The sequence below is a fragment of the Hipposideros armiger genome, unplaced genomic scaffold, assembly GCF_001890085.2.
Source record: "Hipposideros armiger isolate ML-2016 unplaced genomic scaffold, ASM189008v1 scaffold_562, whole genome shotgun sequence".
Taxonomy (NCBI): domain Eukaryota; kingdom Metazoa; phylum Chordata; class Mammalia; order Chiroptera; family Hipposideridae; genus Hipposideros; species Hipposideros armiger.
Genome location: NW_017731912.1, coordinates 218,632 through 243,053, shown reverse-complemented (window position 1 = coordinate 243,053; position 24,422 = coordinate 218,632). Strand labels below are relative to the sequence as shown.

The window sequence follows — 24,422 nt, the reverse complement described above, 5'->3', positions numbered from 1 at the left end:
CATAGGGAATAGAGTCAATGGAATTGTAACAGCTATATACGATGACAGGGGTAGTAGATTGGGGGTGGGCTATCACTTTATGAGGGGTGTAAATGTCTATTACATTGTTTTGTACACCTGAAACAATAATATAATAATAATAATAATAATAATAAAGCTAATATACACTTACCAGACTGTGGGTTTCTTCTTCCTTTTTGAATCTAATCACATTTTGAGTGTGCCAGAAAGATAGAACAATAAACAAATATCACATGACACACTTAGCCAACCATTCATAACTCCACACTCCCTGCAGAGTAATTGGAGAAGAAAGACATGGGAACAAAAAAAACCCTATTAAGCAAAGGGTGTGTGGCAAGCTTTTTACACAGAGACCACGGCCTGTTTTCAGAAGCCAAGCTGCATAAAAACAGTTTTAAAAGAGACAGACACTTGTAGGAGAGTCCTTCTTAGCTATTCTCCTGGACAAAAAGAAACCGGTGAATCAAAGGTGCTTCTCAGTTCCTCACTCTTATTTTCCTGACCGTAAGTGAAATTTGTTTTTATCTTCCACTTTGCATAAAGTAATTAAGGCATAAAGTATACAGCCACTGCCAAACACCTTTATTGACATTGTTAAAATTCTTATATTCTGATATTTCTAAATTATTGTATGTTTTATATTATAGTCCTAATGAGTGATTTAATTTTTTAAACTTGATTTATTTTTTATGTTAGTGAGGTAGCAATATGGGAGATAGACTCAGAAGTGTGTTTAAACATTATTAATTTTTGGAGGTCAGATTTACACTTCTCTGGATTTTGCAAGTCAAATTACTCTAGTCATATTAACTAACATGTTTTTGGTTTTCATCTGTATGTATCTTACATACTTACTTCATAAAAGGGGACCATGAATTTAATGAGGAGAAATTAGCTCTTTGGGGTGCAAAGAACCACAATAATGTTACGCAACTTTCCTTTTCTCAGTGGTTACCTAGATATTAAATAATCATGTTGAAAGTGTGCCATTCAAAGTACAGACTGCTTGTGGGCAAATCTCTGACTTAATAAAAAACTGGAGATGGTTTTTTATTCCTGTTAATGCTTTTTTTTGTAACTAAATAAGGGGCAAAGTTTTTTTTTCTTATTCTAATCATTACATCTTATTCATTGATTAGATTGCTGTAATATTAATATTTGGCAGAAAAAGTGATTTTTGAGACAGGAGGGGAAAGGCTTCCCACACCATCACCCTCATTTCTCTCATAGCCAGAAGAGTGTGGGAGGCAATACTAGCAGGCAGGATGTTTTACATTCATTAATACTTTATACTCTTAAAAAAACCCAAAAAACCAAAAAACTGTTGAATGTGTTACTACAGTGTCAAATAAGCATTAAATTCGTGCATCCTAAACTATGTTTTCAAAGTGTTCAGAAGCTTTTTTGTAACTGGACTTTTTTTGGTCTTTTTCTCTCCTAGTTACTACTGTACAATATTTACCCTCTCTTTCAATGAACAGGACAAAATGACTAAAAAAGAGATCAGTGTGTTACGACAAACTCAGGCCCTTCTGTACAAGAATTTTCTGAAAAAATGGAGAACGAAAAGAGAGAGCTTATTGGTATGGTTCACAACATATATTTTTCCGTATTTAGTGAATGAAAATCTATCATTTCGTATTATTCTATCGTTATTGTTTTTGTGTTCACAAATTCTGTGGGCTAGTTGTTTTGGAGTTCTAATAATATTTTGCAAATATTGCAGAGTAGAATAATATTTATGGCACAGGGTGAAATTAACTAAAGGACTCAACATGACAGCTCCTGGAAAACAAAGTAACATTTTAGTGAGTAGAACTAGCCATTTTCCAAGTAATCCACTTGAATCTTGTGGGGCCATTCTGATTTACCTTGGGCCAGCTTTGGTGTTAGGGGACAAAAAAAGAAAAAGAAATAAGCTAGACAAAATCAAGTAGGTTTTTAAATGAGTAAACCATAGCACTCTACTGAGGACATTTGGATTAAGATTCTGTTAATTGGCAGTGCTGGGGAAAGAAATCTATGAGCAAAAATTAGGGAACATTTTGGGTTTATTTTCAAGGCTCTGCTTTTTGTAAACATACAGTGTTTCATGGAGCCAGATCACTGATTGTCAGTATATTTGCATTCTGTTGTTTCTAGTATAAGGACATGGATGTTAGGATGAAGAGATTTGCTGTATGTTACCCTGAGATATATCTAGCGTTGCCTTGGCCACGCAGAGACTGCATTCTGTTTAAAAATAGCAAATAACATTTTGGTGGGAACTAGCAGAGTTCACATTTTTTTTCACTCTCTGCAAGAGCTCTTAAAGCAATTCAATTCTAATATTTTAATTTTTACGTTGATGAAGGGTACATTTATAGAGACAACCCACTAGAATTAATACAAAACTTGTTATTTTAAACCTCAAAATGTAGAAATATTGATCCATGAACCCACATCCTATCCTATTCACCTGTAATCCAAATTTGACAACTGTTAACATCTTGCCATCTTTGCTTCATTTCTCTATGTTTCCTCTTCCCCTCTTCGATGATACATGACACTTGACTGCTAAGTACTTCGGGTAGCCCTTACAAAAATTAACAGCATCTTCTCCTACGTAACCACTAATACACTTCACATAGTTAGCAGTAATTGTACATAATCATCTAATTCCATGTCGAAATTCAATTTCCTAAATTTTCCCCCAGAATGTCTTTTACAGTTTTGTTCAAACTAGGAACCAGAGAGACAAAAGCAGCTATCTTGTTCGGTATACATGTTCTGTATTTTGCTGATTCCTAATTCATGCTGTCGTTTAACTCATTCCTTTATCACCTATATTTCTGGTAAACAGAAAGTTAGATCTAAAAATGTGATAAACTTCAAGTTAAACATTTTTGGCAAGAATAGCTCATGTTATGCTATGAACTTATTATATTACATCACATGTAAGGTCGTATAATCAATAGTGGCCCTACTATTAGGGGTGCTGTATTCCCGGGTTCAGATCAGTGGACGCATTTGATATTATATCAGAGTTGTGTATTTTTGAAATGGTGTTTTTGTTAAAGGATAGATAGTAATTGGGAAAAGAAAAAATTGGAGAGTGAAATAAAGCCACACTCAATGCCAGTGCTTTCTGTCTTCAAATGTGTTTGAATGTTTCTCACTGTCCTGGATCACGCTGTAACTCAACCCATTTTTCTTTTGTGTTCTGGAGGAATGGACAATAGCATTGCTTCTGGGGCTATTTTTGTGCATCTTTTCTGGACTCTTCAGAGCGACCCATTTCCCTGAGCAGCCTCCTCAAGTCCTGGGACGCGTGGATAAATTTAATGACTCCGATCTGGTGGTGGCATATACCCCAGTCACTAACATGACACAGAGGATAATGGATAAGATGGCTTTGGCTTCTTTTATGAAAGGTTGGTTGTCCAATGACCAGTGTTTTCTTATTATGCAACCTACACATGTTGAATTTGAAGTTTGTTTTGCAAATTGAGTTTATTCACCCAGCCTATGGGTCAATGGTTCTCTCCTGGGGTAAAGATCCTCATTCTGTTTGCAGTGCAGGGGTTGGTGCAGAGCTATAGGTAAGGGTATATGGGTGAGAAGTGAAAGAGATTTCATCGAGGGCTTTTTAAACAGCACGCACACCTTTCACCCTCTCATCCTTCAAGTGCATGCTGTGGTGGGTGAGCCGTTACAGTCGTGAGCATGGTGTATACTCCATCAAGTAAAGGTGGAGTAGGAAAATAGGTTGGACCCTCTTCTAAATGATTTCACTTTTTATTGCTGGTGCTTTTCCCATTTTGTGATTCTTCATGGCAGCTTTTGGAGCTCGGACTCCTGCCTCCCTACCTGTGCTGGCCTTGTGCTCTGCCTGACCAGCATTGATTCTACCCTGATCTGGCTCTCCAGGCTTTCTCCATGTGGCCACTCACCTCAGCTCTTTTGAACTCAGGAAGCATATACAAAAGCCTCAGGGACTACTCTCCCTGCCTGCACAGTGCAAGCTATTTGCTGCTTTCAGCCTTCATGGCTCATTGGAGCCTGTCCTTTTCTTATATAAACACCCATTCCAGCTACTATGCCAGCCTGTCCTACCCAGTCACAGCTCCTCTCTCACCATCTCATTCCATGTTCTTCTGACTCTTGCTGCTCAGCACGTGTATTCACGTTCTGACCTTGACGGGACTTGTATACCTTTAGAGAAAAGCACTGAAATTAGCATTGCCTTCTAAAAAAATTCACAGCCTTCCTCTATGTTTAGAAGGATAAGTAGTTTTGAAAGACATGGCCACACTATAAAAATGAACACCTTCTTCTTCTTCATGTAGCTCTCACCCTGAGTGAGATTAAAACACTGTGTTCAAATTAATAAAAACTTAAGAATACATGAAAGTACAAGAAAGCATTAAAAAAAGGAGTCCGTAAGTTGGACTTCAGAGGTTTCCAAGGCTTCCATTAGAAAAAGATTTATTAACCACCTATTGGTTGGATTACTTCTGCAGATTGTAAACTCATCCATAATGTAGGCTATGACTTCAAAGATTCTATAGGTGGGCTGTAGCTTCTGATATTATTCCCTGAATGTCCTTTTTTGTTTGTTTAAAAATTTTTTTGAAAAAGATTCAGTTACTATTGACATACAATATTATATTAGTTTCAGGTATACAACATAGTGATTAGACATTTATATACCTTATGAAGTGATTACCCCAATAAGTACCCATCTGACACTGTATATAGTTGTTATAATATTATTGACTATATTCCCTGTGCTGTACTTCGCATCCCCATGCCTGTTTTTATAACTGCAATTTGTACATCTTAATTCCTTAATCTTTTTCACCCTTCCTCCAACCTCTCTGCCATCTGGCAACCATCAGTTTGTTCTCTGTATCTGTGAGTTTGTTTTGTTTGTTCGTTTATTTTGTTTTTCAGATTCCACATATAAGTGAAATCATATGGTATTTGTCTGTCTCTGACTTATTTCACTTAGCATAATACCCTCTAAGTCTATCTACTTCTGATTTTTGTACTCTGATTCTTTGCTTGCAGTTTACTTCTACCGGCATACTATTTTCATGTGATAGAAATCAGTCTATAATCTTGGCAGGAAACCCCCTCACCCCAAAGTTCTCAGTTATTTCTGTTGATTATTTTTTTTTAAAGATTTTTATTGGGGAATTGGGGGAAGGGGAACAGACAAGTTGCTGTCGTTTTGTTCTTCAGTCTAGTTGTGGAGGACGCTGCTTCACTGGCCCAAGTTGGCACCATCATTGTGCTCTTCCCGGGTGAGGCACATTAGTCGCTGGCTTCTGGACGACCGCTCACTGTGGCTGCTGGCCGCTCACGCTGGCTGCCGGCTACACACGGCAGCCCATGGCAACCCACTGCCACAGGGGCTGCAGCCTATGCCGTCCCGGTGACTCACGGCAACCCAGCTCCAGGTTGAGCTGTTGTTCAGCATCTTAGCTGTGGAGGGCAGTGTTCACTGGCCCTCATTTGTGGGATCTGAACCGGGGCCCTCTGGTATCCCAAGCCAGTTCTTAACCATCGCGCCACTTGGCCGGCCCTGTTGATTATTTTAAATATTTAATCACCAAGGTAATAGCTACCCTAAAAACGGAACTGAGCAATACAAACTTGTATGAAGCAAAATTATGAAAGTGTTTCCATTCATTCAGTCACTACTTCCTCCCCTACCATACCTCCCATTAAAATGTGTTTGTATCTTTTTAGGATAATATGTACACACACATACACATGGTCACCTATATATTGATATTAATGCTTGTAAATGTGTACATAGGCACACACATTCAGTTTTTTCTCTATTAAAATGAAATCACATTAAAAATAACTACAGTTTGGTTTTTAAAAAACAATATTATCATTCACATCTTTTCACATATTTACATGGAACCTAAGACAGTAGAAAGGACTTCAGCCTCTAACTTAGAGGCACCTATTTAAGGATAGTCTGTACCATCAATAATTTTATGGAAAACGTAAACAATTGCAACTTGGTTTTGTAATAAATTTATGTGATTATTTATATTTTTTATATGTGGCAGGAAGGACAATCACAGGGACTCCTGATGAAGAAACCATGGATACGGTACTTCTAAAAAGAGACTCTGACATGGTGGGAGTTGTGTTTAGTGACACTTTTTCATATAGGCTGAAGTTTAATAGGGAACATAGAATCGAAATTATAAAAGAACACTTTCAATACTCAGGTAAATATATAAGAATTGATTCTGATCTTTTTTGCTACATCATCAAATCCCCAGTTGGGAATGACTGTTAGAAAAATTGATAAAATCACAAAAAGAAGTAATGTATTTTTTATTCCTGAGCTTGATCAACCTTTATTATAGGATGAGTCTCCTTATTTTGGCAGCCATTCAGTAATCTTCTTCCTTCTTCCAGCTTTGCAGAGTGCTGTAAAAGTACTCTAGGTTGTGTAATCATGGTCTCTGAGCAGACATTTAGATATTTTACTTCAGAACCAAAGTTAAGGTTTTAATTCCATTAAGTGATTGCATTGCATGATGATGGGCATGTTTTTTTTTTTCCTTAAAGAACACTGTTGGACTTTTCGAGAAGAAGTTTTTTGTGCCTTGACAACATACTGGCAGAAAGGATTTGTGGCTTTTCAAGCTGCAATTAATGCTGCGATTATAGAAGTAAGTGCCTGACTTCAGAGATCTATTTTAAAGCTTCTATAATTTTCCCCCTGTCTTCCAGTCTCTCCTCATCCTCCACCTTGCCCCTACACTCTTTGGAGATGATCCCTTGCCTCTGCTCAGACAAAATGGACGCTGTCAGATGGGGTTATCCCCCAACTTCCCAACACAATCCCTGTAAAACTCTGGACCTACTTAACTCACTACACCCATCCTTTCCCGTCTGCCTCATCCCTAACGTCCGTCCTCAGTTCATAGTCTGGATCCCATCCCTTCCAATATGACTGGGAAGCTGCACAATGGATTTTTCCTTGTGTTTTCTCCTTCTTCAACATCCCCCTTTCAACTAGATTCTTTTCTTCAGGATATAAAGTTATTAATTTCTTCCCTTCTCATCAAGAACTCCCCTCACCCATATGTCCTCCTCAAGTCCTCTAGCTCCCTTCCCCGAACAGCTAAGCTTCTTGAAAGGGTTGTCTTCACTTAGGCCCAGTTCAACTCAATATAACTTCTGTTCCCAGCACACCTCCAAACCGGCTTTCTCTATGGTCAGTAGCAACTCCCATTCACAACCGACCTTTTCATTCCTTGTCTTACTTGATCTTTTAACCATATAGCATTTACCTGGGTTTCCTTCACTTTTCTAGTCATTCCTTCCCAGTCGTCTTGCCCGCTTACCCAACTTTATATTCCTACTTCTTTAAATCTGGACTTCCACAAAGCTCTATCCTAGGCGTCTTCCTCCATCCTGTATACTTTTTCTAGACATATCATTCATTTCCATAACTTTAATTACAATTTAATGCTGATAACCCCAAAAACTTACTTCAACTTGTAGACCAGCCAAGTTTTTCTGTAAAGGGCTAGATAGTGAATATTTTAGGCTCTGGGGGCCAAGCTGTCTTCATTGCAACTATTCAACTCTGCAGTTGTACTGTGAAAGCCAGCCATTAGACAATATATAAACAAATGAGTGTGGCTGTGTCCCGTTAAAACTATTATAAAAACAGGTGGTGGACCAGATTTGGTCTGTGGGCCATAGTTTGCTGACCTGTGCTCTACTCCTATGTACCTGATGGTTTACTGGCTATCTCTACTTTGATTTCTCCTAAGCAATTCAAAGTAGTATGTTTGTGGGTGTTTTTCCCTAAATGTGACTGAGTTAAAAATATTTTTTGTCTGTTAGTAAATGCTAAAGCCTCCCACCTACTGAACCAAATAGAAACTGGGGAATCATCAGAGATCATTTTCTTTGCCTCACCCATTGCACCCAATCGCTTATCTGGCTCTGTTAATTCTAAGCTCAAATCTATGTACTTTATTTCAACATGACCACCAGCATTAGTCCAAGCCATTATCGTCTCTAGCCTGAACTATGGGAGTGGTTTATTTTCCAGCCTCATTCTCTCATTCTCTTTCTCTCTCCCTCTCGCTATCATCTCTATTTCTAGTATCTTTTTGCTGCAGGGACCCCTTTTTTGTGCCTCCAGTGTACTCTGCTCCTTTTTCCTTTGCACTTGCTCTCTACTCTGCTGAGAATCTTCTTCTCCATTCTCAACTCGCCCACGTAATCTTTGTTTGAGTATGATCACAGAAATGATCATTTCTTCAGGGAAGCCTTCCCTATTTTTGCTCTTCTTCCAGTCTCTACTTCTCCTTTAATGCAGTTGCTCAATTATAATTAAACAGCTGATTGTGCAACGCATTGTTTAATGTCTCTCCTTCCTTCTCCATCTCCATCACAAAGTGTAAAATTCCGTGAAAGTGAGAAGTGTTTGTTTGGGTTGCCCCTCTCTCCCCATCACCTGTCACAGTATATTGTGCATGATAGACTCCCAGGAATTTCTCACGTGACTCCTAATTAATGTCAATTAATTCCAAAGGTCATCAAGATCATCATGATGAAATTAATAGTTCACCATATTTTAAAATAATGGAAATATGTAAATACCAAAAATGAAAAGAAACAAAGGTATATAGTTTTCTAATAGATTTTTCTGGTATAGTTAATATCATACATTTTTTTGTTAACATCCCAATGTAGATCACAACAAATCATTCTGTGATGGAGGAGCTGACATCAGTTATTGGAATAAATATGAGGATACCACATTTCATTTCTAATGAAGAAACTGTAAATGAATGGGTTATTTTTATTAGTATAGTTTCTTTCTCCCCTTTTATATACTTTGCATCATTAAATGTTACAAAAGAAAGAAAAAAATTTAAGAAACTGATGATGGTGATGGGCCTCCGAGAGGCAACATTCTGGTAAGTTAAGTTTACTTGTTCATCACATATTCATAAATAGAGAAACTCATTAGATTATAAGAGAAATTAGATGTATTCACAAGTTTTTCTTGCATTTATTCAATTTAATTAGCTTACCTGTATTCAGTGTTAAGATGCTGGCAGTAAGAAAATAAGTAAGGATTGTGCTTATAGTTCCCTGAATTGTAGGAAAAAAATATGATACCTGTATCAGTTAGCTATTGCCAGAAAAATGCTGCATAAAAAATACTCCAAAACCAGGTGACCTCAAACAACAATTATTCTTTCTCATTTATCTGTGGCATTGGGTGGAGTTTGGCAGAGGTAGTCTGATCTTGGCTGGGCTTGGATCCAAGTTGCAGGTTGCAGCCATGTCTGTTCCATGAGCCTCTCATCCTTCTTGGGTCAGCAGGCTCTTTGGGCATGTTCTTCTCTTTCAGTCACAGAAGTGCGAGAGGGCAAATCTCAGGGCACAAGCACATCTCAAGCTCCTGCTCTGATAACATTTCATTGGTTAAAGCAAGTCATGTGGACAAAGTCCAAGGGCAAAGATGTATTTTCTGCCCATAATGAAGTTAAAAAATTCAAATAGCCAAGCCTATTGAGATCAGTGATGTGGAGAATTATATTCCCTTCATGGAAGTGAAAGGAGGCGAAGGGAGTGAAAAATTTGAACAGTAAGCCAATTTACCACAGTGTTATTGATGCCTATTCATGTAGTTAGTCAATCCAGATGTTCTTTGGGTGGAATTGAGGATTAAATGAGACAATGTGTTTAAACTATGTAGCACAGACAATGCCCAATCCTGGCAAGGCGCATTATGAAATGAAATCAACCTCTTCTCTCCACTCTCTCTTTCTCTCTCCGTTATCTCTATCCATTAACCTGTTGTCCTTTTTCCCATAGACTTTGAGATAGTACACAATAATAATAGTAATAATAGTGAACATTGAACTTACTGTATTCCAGGGATGACTCACAGCTCATAGGGCTGTTATCCCCATTTAATGGTAAAAAAAACCAAGGCACAGAAAAGTTATTTGCCCAAGAAAAACTCAGTCTTTTTAGCCACGGTGCTACATAACTTGCAAATATTAATGAGATGAAATTAGTGATAAGGGGATAGTTTCCCCTTGATAGAAAAATATGTGGGTTAAATGTGTCGACAGAAATGCATACCATATTGTCATGTTTTTGAGATAAGCATTACATTTGGATCCAAACTTCTGAGTGCCCCAAATTGAGTAACAACACAGAAGAAAGTTCCCCTGATACAGCACTGTCTGAGGTAGGTAGCAGGTTTTGCAATGACTAGAGATTTTTTTTAATTAGTTGATGTTGCATCAGTTTTGGGGGAGACTGTTTTGTAAATATGCTCTTTACTCCACTTTCTTTTCAAAGTCAAGGAAAAGGAATTTTAAAAATGAAATAATATGCATAAAAAGTATAACTTTGACAATTTAACTTCTGAGAGAACCCTATTACCAGATGTAGGCATCCCAGGGATTGAAGTAAAACTGATATATTTCTTATAAAGTCCCCACATGCTTGTATATTTTACCCTTTTCCACTTTCTTCCTGATCAGGCACAAATTTTGTTATAATCTGTTTAACCCAAATAAGGCTCAAGAATGCAGAATTCCTAAAGAATCTTGAGAGCAATTTTTTTTACATAAAACATTGTGAATAGATCATGAAAATTTTTTATAGTCATTCCTTTCCAACTGCACATTTCTTTTATATGAAATTCTAGTAATTTCAGGTCTATGAACCATAATTAACCTTATAATTGAAAGAATTTAATTTAAATATGCATGGACTACGATTAGCTCCTATTGGGGCTATTTTTTTTTTGAGTGTGGAATAGAGAGAAAAAAAAATGATTAAAACCAGAATTTTTTGCCTGTTTTTTTTTCCTTTATAAGTTTTCAAGATAATTGTTTCCCTAACATCCTCCATAGATGACTGGCTCTTTAAATACCATTATAAACTCATGGATCTTGACATGTCTAATAGATTTCAATTCACAATCCACTGTAATTATTATTCTTATTGAAACTCAGATTGCCCCATCTTTGGCTAAAGGAAGCCACTTCAGGTTGGTTTCTAATTCCTTTTGACAAGATTCTAAGTGGGTTATTATTATTATTATTAATATTATTAATTTGGATAGGTTCCTTGCTATTTTTTTATGACAAGATGCTCTAGTTTCTTTTAGTTGGAAAAAGTATTTCAAAACCATTATATGCTAGAAATAGTCTTGGTATTGGATTGGGCATTGTTTCTAGCCTTTTTTTAGCAGATATAGAATAATATATAGTCTATATTTTATGTGTATAATAACATACACACATTAAAGATAAATCTCTTATGTGTTTATGCTGATACTTACAATTCAAATATAGTACTATAGGGCTTTTATCTAACCGCTCCCACAGTATAACCATATCTCTTTTCTTACACACTAAGAATTTTCATTCTCTAGGAGAGATACAGAGAATGTTAGAGTTAGAATATGCCTAATTATTTATTTGTTTTATCCAGAAATACATATACAACAGTCAACAATAGTAATAGTATTACTTCAATATAATATCTGAAAGTGGTTAAAATACTTTTTTCCTTGTGCTTTCCCCAATGCCCCCAGTTTTTAATAGTTGCACTGTTCCTACACTGACAGAGTACATACCATTTTTTCTCCTTTTTTAACTTAGTTCTACAAGTAACTACAATTTTTTTCATTAAACATTTTTATTTTGAATAGGTTCATACTTTTAGTTGTGAGAAATAATTGGAGAGATCCCGTGTTTACCCAGTTCCCCCCAATGATAGATAACATGTTGAGAAGCTCTTGCATGCTCTCACACCACATTACTGACACTGATACAGTGAAGACAGCAGTTCTGTCACCGCATTCAATGCTCTTCCCTATTTCCCTAGCCCCTGGTAGCCACTAATCTGTTCACCACTTCTGTAATTCTGACATTTCAGAAACGCTATATAACTGCAGTCATACAGTCCGTAACCTTTTGGGGTTGGTTTCTTCCACTAGCACAGTTCCCAGAAATTTCATCCAAGTTGTGTCTATCAGCACTTTGCTCCTTTTTACTGCTGAGTACTAGTCCATGGTATGGATACACCTCAGTTTGTTTAACAATTCCATCTTTGAAGGAGAGATGAGTTGTTTGTAGATTTTAGTGATTACAAATAAAGCTGCTATGAACATTCATCTCTAGGTATTTATATGAACGTAAATCTTTATTTCTTTGGGATAAATGCCCAACAGTATGTTTACTGGACTGTATGGTGGTTTAGTTTTATAAGAAACTGCCCAACTGTTTTCCAGTGGGCATATAATTTTATATTCCCATCAGCAATGTATAAATGACAAAAGCATGGATTATAGAAAATAATTGTATTTGACTTGGTTGATGCTTTTATACTTGCATTGGAATTTACATATGCCTGATGTTCTTATTCATTGAACATAAAAGTTGTACTTTTTTTTTTCATTTCCTTTCTTCTTAATTCATCTTAATATGCCATGTTCTCCTTACCTCTATCTATGGCCAGCTCTTTGAAAACATATGTTTAATTATTAGGAGCTGATATCTTTCATAGATGAAAGATAATTCAGCTGATTATCTTCAAAAATCAACTTATTAAGATTGTTAGGTATTTGAATTTGTAAAAGGTTTTTAAAATTCCAAATTAAGTAATGAAAGCATGAGAGAGGAAAACTGTGATCGCTCAAGTTTACTCTTAGTACTCATGAAAATACTGTGTACTTGTAGTAGTAATAACAACTTACATTTAGGAACTACTCAAGAGTATATAAAAGACTTTCAAGTGCATTATCCGTACTAAGTTTCACGCATATAATATGAAAGCCCCATGTAAATCCAGAGGGTACTTGGCAGTTTGTTAGCGTTTTTATGAAATGTTAAATTTTGAGCATGAGAGTCCTTTTCCTATTTAAAACATATATTTACATCTATTTCCACAGATTTTCAAAAGCAACCGTGTTTTTTTTTTTATTTAAAGATTTTATAGGAGAATTGGAGGAGGGAACAGCATTGGGGAATCGGGAGAAGGGGAACAGGCAAATTGCTGTCCTTTTGCTCTTCAGTCTAGTTGTGGAGGATGTTGCTTCACTGGCCCATGTTGGTATTGTGATCATTGTGCTCTTCCCGGCTGAGGCAGATCAGTTGTTGGCCATTGGACAGCCGCTCATGGCCACTCATGCTGGCTGCCGGCCATTTATGGTAGCTTACGGCCACTCACGGTAGCTTATGGCAGCCCGCTGCAGCCTACGCCATCACCGGCGACTCTCGGCAGCCCAGCTCCAGGTCGAGCTGTTGTTCACCATCTTAGCTGTAGAGGGCGCAGCGTCACTGGCCCATGTGGGATCTGAACCGGGGCCCTGCTGCTCAGAGCTCGCGCTCCCAAGCCAACTCTCAACCAATGAGCCACTCAGCTGGCCCCACAACCGTGTTTTTTGACTACTATGATATTGGATCACAGCCATATAACTATAATCCCTGTCGATTTTAGTTTTGTATTTTTTAGCATCATTGTTATATGTTGATTCTTAAAAAACAACATATTGAGTGGCTAATGTCAATAGCCATATAAGGATACAAAATGAAATAAGCTTTACTTAAAGAAAGATTTCAGTTAAACATTCAGAACAATGGTGTGTACCTTAAGGAAGTTTAGGGAATTTAGAGGTGACAGTATTATTTTTCCATTGACATTTATATAGTCACTTGACTGAAAGAATAAGGTTATATCTAATATTAATTTTAAAATGCATTCTTCATTTGGAAAGACGATCGTCATGATGGCTAAACTAAAGTCTCATGTGTATTATCTCAGTTAATCCTTTGAACAACCATGAGATAACCACCACGATTAACCGCATTTTATAGATGAAGGTGAGAAAGGATAACTTGACCATGATCATAGAGTGAGAATGTGCAGAGCCACAATTTTATAGTCTATTTGACCCTAGTATGTTTGCTTTCAGAACTTACATTCTTCACCATTTTGCATATTGTCTCTCCAAACATTTGCGTGTGTGTGATATTTTGAATTAACACCTTGTTTCTATCATAGGCTCTCCTGGGGATTGCTGTATGCTGGCCTCATTCTCATTGTGTCCATTTTTATGGCTCTGATCATAACATCTATCCAAATTGTAATAATCACTGGCTTCATGGTGATATTCACACTCTTTATCCTATATGGCCTCTCTTTGGTGAGTTGTCAAAACACGTATTTTTTAATCTGTTTCAGGTGTCAGATATACGAGCAAATAATGTTTCTTCAGGATATCGGTATGGTCTAGTTAGTAATTTTATATCCTGTTTTCCATATGCTTTGAGAAAGTTTTTGACAATGTGAGAAATTGATGAATATTGCTATTTATTGATGAATATTGCTATTTATTGATGAATATTGCTATTTATGATTCTCAAAGGAAAAAATACACAAGTTGTAACTCCTCTTTCTTCCTTCAGATAGCATTGACTTTCCTCCTGAGTGTGTTGATAAAGAAATCTGTCCTTACCGGTGTGGTGGGGTTTCTCTTCACTGTATTTTGGGGATGTCTGGGATTCACTGCCTTGTACAGACAACTCCCTTCATCATTGGAATGGATTTTAGGTCTTTTTAGCCCTTTCGCCTTCACTACTGGAATGATCCAGGTAAGAACACAATGAGTTCTTGATTTTACTTATAAGATTTTCAAAACCATTGAAGCGTTTAGTGCTCCGTGATATTTAATGACCAAAAAATCACTCTGTAGTTGAAGAAATTCTGCTGTTAAAAAGCTGAATAAACAAAAATGAAGCAGATAAATCATATGTAAAATTGTAGAAATTTTAAGAAAGAAAAATAATTGCCCATCATCTGACCACTCAGAAATACCTGGTTTCTGATCCTATTTAAAGGGGCAGTAAAATATGGAGGTTATAAGTAATGAGTGGGGGCTAGAAAGCATGAATCAGCCTCAGCTCTGCCGTTTACCAGCTGGGTGACCTTGAGCAAGTCACTTGACTTCTGTGGCCTCACTTTTTTCATCTGTAGAATAGGGATTTCAGTAGCACTCACTTCATGGGGGTAATTGTGAAGATGAACTGTGTTATTATATATGTATAACACTAGAACAGTGCCTGATATATGCTATGTGAATGTTAGCTATTATCTTTATTATCTTTCTATTTTCTATTTTTTTAAAATAATTTCTTCAAGTCTTTAATACTTATTTCATATTTTAATGTTTCTGCCATATCTTATACTTAGCATTTTTATATTTCCTATAAACGGCCTCCAATTTCACTCCTATTCTGTTTCTCTTCCCAGAATATTATTTTTGATGGCTTGTCCACTTCTCCAAATCCCCTTCTTTAAAATTTCTGTGATAATCAATTAGCTAGATGTCTATTTTTCAATTGTGTTGCTTTCTCATTTAGCATTTCTCACTTTTGTGACAATAATTTTATTTGTATAAAGCAACATGATGACTAATAACTTCACTGTGCAGTTTTGAAGAAAGGGATATTGAAATATGAATTATAGTTGTTTAGGCAGCACCATTTTTTATAACTTTAGTTTTATAGGTTCATCCAATTTTTATTTTGTTTTAAATCTCAGATTATACACCTGGAATATTACCTGAATGGTGTTGTTTTTCCTGATCCTTCTGGAGAGTCATACATAATGATAGTTACTTTCTTCATTTTGGCACTTGATACTCTTCTCTATTTGATATTAACATTATATTTTGAGCGAGTTCTGCCTGGTAAGTAATAGTGTGGTTAAAGTTTAATTTAAAGCAATTCTGTTTCTTAGGTAACGTCTTAATATTTGTAATTTAAGAAGCATTTCTGATTGCCTAGGAACGGAGCAAGTTTCGAAGCAATAGAATTTCCTCATTTTCATTTCACTCCTTAATGGTTTGAATGGAATTATTTAGTAAAAACATTTTAATTAAAAATAATTTATATTTGTTTTGGTTTTTATGTTTTATACAGGTAGTGTGTGTGTGTGTGTGTGTGTGTGTGTGTGTGTGTGTGTGTATTAGCTGAGGAGAGGGAAGGAAACACGTAAAGCAGCTATTGGATAATGATGTTTTTTAGGGCTTGAATTCAACTCACTGACAAGATAGTTAATTAAATAGTTCTTGCTAATATTTGGCTCTAGTAAACTTGTTCTTCTGAGTCTCAGGAATATGGAAAAGGAAACACAATATAAAGCTAACAGATGACCTCTTCTTTTCTCCCTTTTGTGTGGGAAGATCAGCCTAACAAGAAAGTTTTATACAGTGTTATAAAAATTAATAAACTCTACAAATGACTTTTAAATAACTATAATAAAATTCCTATGTACAATAGTATACACATATAATCTCAGGAAATAGTATACTTACATTTTATTTTACCCTAAAATCCACAGATTTTACTCATACATGATTCCTTTTTACATGTCAGAATCTAAATATTCCTATCTTTTTAAACCCTATTTATTGTGGTCTTTATCTGTTTTCTAATTCAGGCATTCAATTTAAAAAAATAATCATAGTTTTCCTCTAAATTTTGTTTCATGTACTTTACCTCTGTTATACTATTATTTTAGGTTTTTATCTCTATTCCTTTTATTGGTTCCATTAATACAGTTTTAAATAAATAATTTATTTTGCATTTAGCAAATTTCCTTCAAAATTATTTTGCAGAATTATTCTTGTGAATGAATGATTTCTCAAAATTAGATGAAATTTCTTTTTTGAACCCAAAAGTAGCATGTAATGTATGTAACCCGTATAAAACCAAGTTAATATGTGTCCTTGCTTCAGCATAGGTCACAGTCAAAGAATCAGACTCTAGTGTCTGAATAATTGAAAAAATTTACTGTTTTTGTCATTTCTCAAACCTGCAAAATGAAAATTAAATTCCCAGACCTTATCTTCTGGGTATACATTCACTCATTCACACACATGGCAATGGTCTTAAACACTTTCTTTTCTCTAAACCCTTAAAAGTGTTCCCCAGCTGAACTGGGGTTAGATTCTTCTCCATTTTCTCATCGTCTTCCTCCTTTTGAAATTTCTTATTTCCCTCTTTTGCCAAACAGTTATCACCCTTTGCAGTATAAATCAAATCAGTTTGTTTTTGGCCTCCAGGCCCAGAACCCTAGTATGAAAAATTAGAATTCTTTCAATAATAGTGAGTAGAGGAAATCATAAGTTTTTTAATACTCCAAAGTCAGTTTTTCCCTGTAACAACTCTATACCATATGACATATTTTTCCTTTCCTAAATTTTTGGTTTATTACATTAAAAATAATGTGTTCTCCAACACTTTCATCTACAATGTAATTTGTGCTATAATAGGTACATTTCCAATTTTTCTGAAGTCTTCCACTCATTCATAATTAGCTTGCTTTTCCAAATACTTTTCCCACCTACAGGAAAGGACAGTAAGTAATATTTAAATCTGAGAAAATGGAATTCAAATTTCTCCTTTCAATTTCTGTGTATTCATATAATCATACAATTTTACCAATCGGTATTTAGTTCAGCATTTCGTACAGGCGTCACATCTTAGAGAATCTGAAACAGCGGTCTGGAGAGATTATATATCTGGCCCAAGAACATCGCAGAATTTGGACTAAAATTTTGAATAAAACTGTGACCTAATGCTCTTTTTTCTTTTTACATAGAATTCAATATTTATTGCTTATTTCCCACCTTTTGTCTCTAGAATGTAAGTCTCCGTGAAGGAAGAGATGTTTGCTTTTTATTACACTGATAGCTTCAGGCATCTAGGAGAGTGGCATAGAGGAGGTACTCAATAAATTCCGGGTGAATTAAATAAATGCATATACTCATCTTCTTATTTAAACTTTCAGGATAAACATTGTATGTTTTCCATCTAAAGGCTACCTGGTACATAAGAGGCTCCCAATAAACATTTTCTGAAGGACTGCAAGAATGAACTCCTTTTCTTTTCTCAGTCTTAAACAATTCCTCCCCTCTTCCTCCTCTTCCTTTTTTCAGATCCATAAATTTAAGTCACTCTCACTTCCCTTTACTTGGGTACAATATGTATTCCGTAACCCAAAGTTTTATCAACATCTTTCAAATCAACATTTTTAGAGCAGGTAACATAAATGCTTTTACATTTGTAACTCTTATATTTTACATTTATAACCAGAACAAACCAAGAATTTCCCATGAAATGGATACTAATTAGATAGCAGTTTTCATCTACCTATTTAGCACATAACTGCTCATTGAAGTCAGTGTGGGTCCACAGTCTGCATCTTCAAGGCTTTCAGAGGTAGCTGTAGAAATGCTTATGGAGATTGGTATTTAAATGGAGTGTAGGAAGTGTAATAAAAGAGGTTGTCACAGGTTCTATGATAGGGTAAGTCCCTGAATTGGTGAGTCAGAAAAAGCTTGGAACTTCAACAGCATTTAAAGGATAAGCTTGCCTGGTAGACAAGAGTGCAAAAAAGATTTTGCAGTCAGCAGGAACAGCACGCAAGCTCAGCGATGGGGAACGGCATAGTGTAGGGGAAATGAAAAGTTGTTAGGTAGAGCTGGGCATTGTTGGTTGTGAGACGTCGTTCTAGTGTAGGACCTGGTAGCCCGCTGACAAGGGTTACAAGGGGAGATTTTTTTCCAAGTACATGTACCTACGCGCAGCTAAACACAGGACAATACAGCATGTAAAGGTCCTGATGATTCCGAGGCTCACCTCCAATCAGGTCCCTCTGTAGGTGCCTGGTCATGGTAACTTGACAGGTCACGTGTAGAATTTGGAATTCTATCTTCTAGGGCAGTTCAAGTATTATTGAAAATCCTTGACAAAGTGTTCACTTGTTTTTGTTGAAATGAGAAAAATAATGTGAAATTGATTAATTCTTTAATATGATGTCTTTTGTGAGATTATAGCCTTTCTACAGCTATAGTTTCATAGTGAAAATATCTTTTTTTTGCAATGATGGCCATAGCAGATAGTAAGGTTTTTGTTTGTTTGTTTGTTTTGTTTTTTTACTATCCTTAATTAACACAATATACTTATTTTTTAAAATATTATTTATCCAAGAAGTCCAAGAGCCTTAGAGTCACTGGTGAAGGAAATAGAGAAAGATTGAAATAGTTTATGTAGGACCTTCCACTGATGTGATTTGTGTTCTAGGAATATTACTCTGGAAGCTGTGTAAAGGATGAGTTCAAAGCAGGTGGACACTGTTATGATTATATTAGAGAGAGAGAGGGACCAAATTAAGGTGTCAATGTAATGTAGTGGGGAGGACAGATTCCAGAGACACTTATGTGACAGAAGCGATCTGATCTGGTGGTTAATTATATATTAAAGAAATGACAAACAGCGGGTGGAGATAAGGGTAGCCCTTATTTCTAGCGATACTGAGGTAAAGAAAATGCCTCTTAACCCTGATAGGAGATAACTTCAGTAGCAGCAAAATAGAAGTATGAAAAATTCCTGCAATCTTTGACATATTCTAAAAAATGCTACAATTTCTATGAATACGATGAATTTTCTCAATTCTAATTTTTCCACTTTTTAAAATATTTCCTTTGCTTTTTCACAGTGTAATTTCCCTATCTGGCTAGGTCAGCTCTAGATGTTTTTATCTGTTTTCATTTTTGAGCATTTACAGCTCTAAAACCACAACACACTATTATTTTAATTGCTCTTTTCAAGGACACTGAATTTCCAGTTATACCTTTCCTTTTCTTTCCCATACATTTTTCTACATGTCTCCAATATCTTTTGTTCTCATACTTCTAGAAGTTACATATTGTTGTATCTCTTTCTCTTCAACAATTCTTTTGCAGTGGCATTTTCACTTGTTTATCCCCTTATATTAGCGTTCAGCAACAGCTTACTTAAAAGAGTGTCGTTTCAATTTATTCTATAGTCTGAAAAATCTACTGCATTTCCTACTCCTCTCATTAGTAAATTCATGTTTTGTGGATATAGCTTGAAAATACTACTCATTTTATTTTCTTTGATTCTTTAGATCCACACCTGAAGTTTCTATTCTCCTTTCTTACCATTAAAATATAAGTCCACTTAAATGCCAAACAAATTGTATTTGATTATACATACAACACATTCAGCCTTGGAATAATATGAACTATCTCGTGATAAAATCCTTGTATAATTTCATGAAGTCATAAAAGATTAAAGGATTATTGGTGTATCTCTGTAGATGATTGAAAAAAACATCTACGTAAAATATAACAGACACGGCAGAAACATTTTGATTTGTGTTCCTTTCATTTTCCTCCTGGGATTTAAAATGTTCCTGTGTTTCTCACTTACGATATCTCAATTTTGTTTTTGTTTTTGTTTTTAGCTGAGCCATCCTGCCACCTGTTGGCAGCTCAGCGGCAGCTCAGCTTGGGCCAGGAATCAAACCGGGGCGACCCTGTTGCTCAGAGCTCACATTCTTGAGCGAGCTCTTAACCAACTGAGCCACTCGACCAGCCCACGATATCTCAATTTTAATTTTCTTCCTTTTCACACCCTTTTCCTAGATGCCAACAATTATTCAGCCTGAAGTCCACCTTTCTGTAATTAATAACTTAATTTTTCTACTTTTGTTTTATTCTTAGGGCTTTGAAAAAGGTTGACTGTTGATTTATAGTGACTCATATACTCCTTTCAATATTCATTTTTTCTGGATTATCAAAATAATATTTCTTCATATACTATTGCAGAACTCAGCATATACAGTTTCTCTTTTTAAGCATCCTAATGTCTGGAAATCCTGAGAGTGAGCAAGTTCTTGATGTTTGATATGATTTCCTAGAGCTAAACTTTATCTTCTTTGTTAAGCTGTTTTATTTTTATAAAGCAGAGATGAAAATTTATCAAGCCAAACTCTGTCTTCACTTCAATATCCCTGCAATACTTCACTTTTCACATTATAAATATAAATTCCCAACATAATAACTTAAATTCAAAATTGATATCAAGCCACACTAGGACAGAAGTCATTCTTTACTGATGTCGTATGGTTGATTCAATATGTAATTGTGTCTTGATTGATTAGATGGAGATGGCCATGGGTATTCACCATTGTTTTTCCTAAAGTCTTCATTTTGGTCCCAACATCGAAATGCTCATCATGAGGACTTTGAGACTGAAATAAATCCCGAGCATTCTCCAGATGACTCTTTTGAACCAGTATCTTCAGAGTTCCATGGGAAAGAAGCCATAAGGTAACTAACAAACGATGTGACTATGTACGCTGAGCGGCAACAGCTTAAGAAAGGAAGCTCCAGCAAAGGCAACCACAGGTCAGATGTTACAGATGATGCGTTTTTGAAAGCTCCTTTCACGAAGGAGCTTTCAAAAGCTCCTGCATTTTTCTCATTCATTTCTGCAAACAGAACGATTTAATAATATCTGGAGAGGGGTGCAGGACTGACGGAAAGCCTCGCTCTCTTTTTCCCTTCCTGGGTCCTTCTTTCAATTGTAGTTTTCCCTCCATTTGCTAACTTAGAGAAATGACTAGACTATATAAAATGCCAAGGTTGATAAAAGTATAAGCAGGTCTGTGCAAATCTCTTCTGGGGGTGGTGTGGGTTTTCACGACTCCTCTCCTCACATCCCATTAAGGCGGGGGGGTCCCTTAATGGGGTTTAGGTTGTGAAGTTTAGGTTCAATCACACACTGGATGTTTGGCAGTTAACGTAATCTCTTCTGTTAGAAAATGTATTTACCTCATAGTTGCTTAATCTTCTTTCAGAATCAGAAATGTTAAAAAAGAATATAATGGAAAGCATGAAAAAGTAGAAGCGTTGAAAGGTAAAGGAAAACCTTCATTGTTTTGATGATGTTTTTAATTAAATGTTTTTTTGTTTCTTGAAAATACAAAAAGTCATAGGGGAAAATTAGAGACTGAATATAGATTTAAAAAAGCACATACTTCTATTATGAAGGATAGTCACCAGTAATATATTATCTTTTTCTATGTATGTATGTATAAAATATTTTTAAAAAATAGGATTGTACTGTTTATACTGGTTGATAATCTTTAACCTGAATTTGTCAAACGGAGTTGGGAGTATCACTGGCATTGTTTTCACTTTCATAGAACTTCATTACCTGTTTTGGGTTGTGGTTTGCCTTATTATTTGTTCTCTGACAATATAATTCCATGTTTTCTTTCTTTGAGAATCTCTTAAAATTTCTGGGGTGCTAATAGAATTTTTTGTTGTTTTCCAATGGAATTAGATAATTTTTCTAATTTAAAGAAAAAATTATCGATTTCTAAGCACACACGTATAAAAATACCTGTGACGTGTCCTGGATCCCTACAGACCTCTCTAGAGACCACACCCACACTTTTGTGACAACAGTGACCAGTGCCGGGGACACTTTACTGTCCTCTCCTTAACCCATCCCCCCTTCCTCCTAACACGGAGTAAATTCACCTCAGTCTCTGTACCTAGCATTTCTGTCTCCAGCTCTGGGAGCACCTGGGATATTATTTCTTAAATCACACTGCCTTCCTTTGCCCAACAAGCAAATACGCTGTTACTGTGCTTTAATCCTTGGTAGCTTTTGCTCAATTATTTAATAGTAAATATATATATTCTTTGACATTCAAAGGTTTTGGGGTAGAAAGGAGGGTAGAGTTTTACAGTCCCAGTCTTGATCCAGTTTCTCCGGATAACTTGATGCTTTGTCTTCATAAACAGACACAACTAAATATATAGTTTTATAGGGGACGTATTAGAATATCAGTAAAACGAAATGCTGAGTTACATTTCACTCTTCTAAGTTTTTAAAAGTCAGTTTGATCTGAATATAGTCCAAAGTCTAATTTTCACATTTTATTCTAAAACAGGCATATTTCTTGACATATATGAAGGACAAATCACTGCAATACTTGGACATAGTGGAGCTGGTAAATCAACACTGCTGAACATTCTTAGTGGGTTGTCTGTTTCCACGGAAGGTAAGAAAATAACTTTGCAAAGCTAGTTGGCTAATAAAGCAGGTTCCTCAGTCTGATTATGTAGAAGAAAACTGTTTCTCTAAAGCAGGTTTTTTACACAATTGAGTCATTTAGAGCAGGAAATATATATTTTATATTTATATAAATTCATGAGAAGGCTTATATTTCATTCCACTATTCCACTATTCATTCCACTATTATTGGTCATTTCACGTATACTTTTGCTGTGGACACTCATATTTCCATTAAGAATAATTGGAATTTCTAAATGTATTATATAATTACAAAATGTGAAGATTCTTTAGCTAGTATCCTATATTATCACTCTGCATAGAGTTACTATCCTGTTGTTAAATTTTCTAAAATTTCTATTTATAGGATCAGCCACTATTTATAATTCCACACTCTCTGAAATAGCTAACATGGAGGAAATCAGAAAGAACATTGGATTTTGTCCGCAACTCAATATTCAATTTGAATTTCTTACTGTGAGAGACAACCTCAGGCTATTTGCTAAAATAAAAGGGATTCAGCCAAAGGAAGTGGAAACAGAGGTAGGTGAAGATATTAGAATTGATGGCTTTGGAAATAATTTACTTAATTTGTTCCCGACCACATTTTTGTTTAATTGTTACTTTACTTTCTCATAAGTAAAGCTTAATCAATGAAGTTCTAGAATAAATTTCTTCACATTCGTTAGGGAGCTTAAAGTAAAACATTTTGTATTAATGGGGTTTTTTTTTTGGTAGGTAAAAAGAGTTATAATGGAATTAGACATACAAAACATTCAAGATGTCGTTGCTAAAAAATTAAGCGGTGGACAGAAGAGAATACTAACATTCGGGATTGCCATTTTAGGAGATCCTCAGGTGAGAGAAAAAATGTTTTTTGAGATTAATTTGGATTGAAGAATATAAAATTATTACAGTCCAAACTCTACCAAATATGAGAGAATTTGTAATAAAAGGTCATGTAAGTCTATTAGGGATATGGGGGAGGATTGTATATGAACCTAGAAATCATATTGGTTTCCATGCTACTTTCTGAAGATCCTTTCTGAACAAGTGGAAGATGTTTTTATGTATTTCCTCCTCCGTAGGTTTTGCTACTGGATGAACCAACTGCAGGATTGGATCCTTTTTCAAGGCACCAAGTTTGGAACCTCCTGAGGGAGCGTAAAAAAAACCACGTGATCCTTTTTAGTACCCAGTTCATGGATGAGGCTGATGTCTTGGCTGGTGAGTCTTGATCTCTTTATGCTAATTAATTATTTAAGGCTTTAACCTAAGAGATGATCTCTATTTTTAAAAGAAGAGAATCTTGTTTGCAATCTGAGTGACTGTGTTCTAGGGATGCACTTTGCCCCAAAGGAATTCTGATCTCCCAGTGAGTTCTTAGAGCCATGCTTTCTGTATCTTCTAGTCTGTAATTTTTTT

At 35.7% G+C, this 24,422-nt stretch overlaps 1 protein-coding gene across 1 annotated transcript in view; it reads left to right on the top strand.

The window, feature by feature from the left end:
- Nucleotides 1-300: 300 nt before the first annotated feature.
- The window catches only part of LOC109371348 (ATP-binding cassette sub-family A member 10), a 60,545-nt gene continuing 36,423 nt past the window's right edge, over nt 301-24,422 (top strand). The window contains 15 exon segments of the mRNA XM_019623805.1: nt 301-528; nt 1,466-1,607; nt 3,233-3,437; nt 6,096-6,260; nt 6,607-6,710; nt 8,755-8,981; nt 14,101-14,242; nt 14,505-14,690; nt 15,640-15,787; nt 21,073-21,241; nt 21,772-21,830; nt 22,876-22,986; nt 23,365-23,540; nt 23,736-23,855; nt 24,086-24,228. Of these exon segments, the coding sequence (XP_019479350.1) occupies nt 1,512-1,607; nt 3,233-3,437; nt 6,096-6,260; nt 6,607-6,710; nt 8,755-8,981; nt 14,101-14,242; nt 14,505-14,690; nt 15,640-15,787; nt 21,073-21,241; nt 21,772-21,830; nt 22,876-22,986; nt 23,365-23,540; nt 23,736-23,855; nt 24,086-24,228 (2,051 nt within the window). The 5' untranslated portion in view covers nt 301-528; nt 1,466-1,511.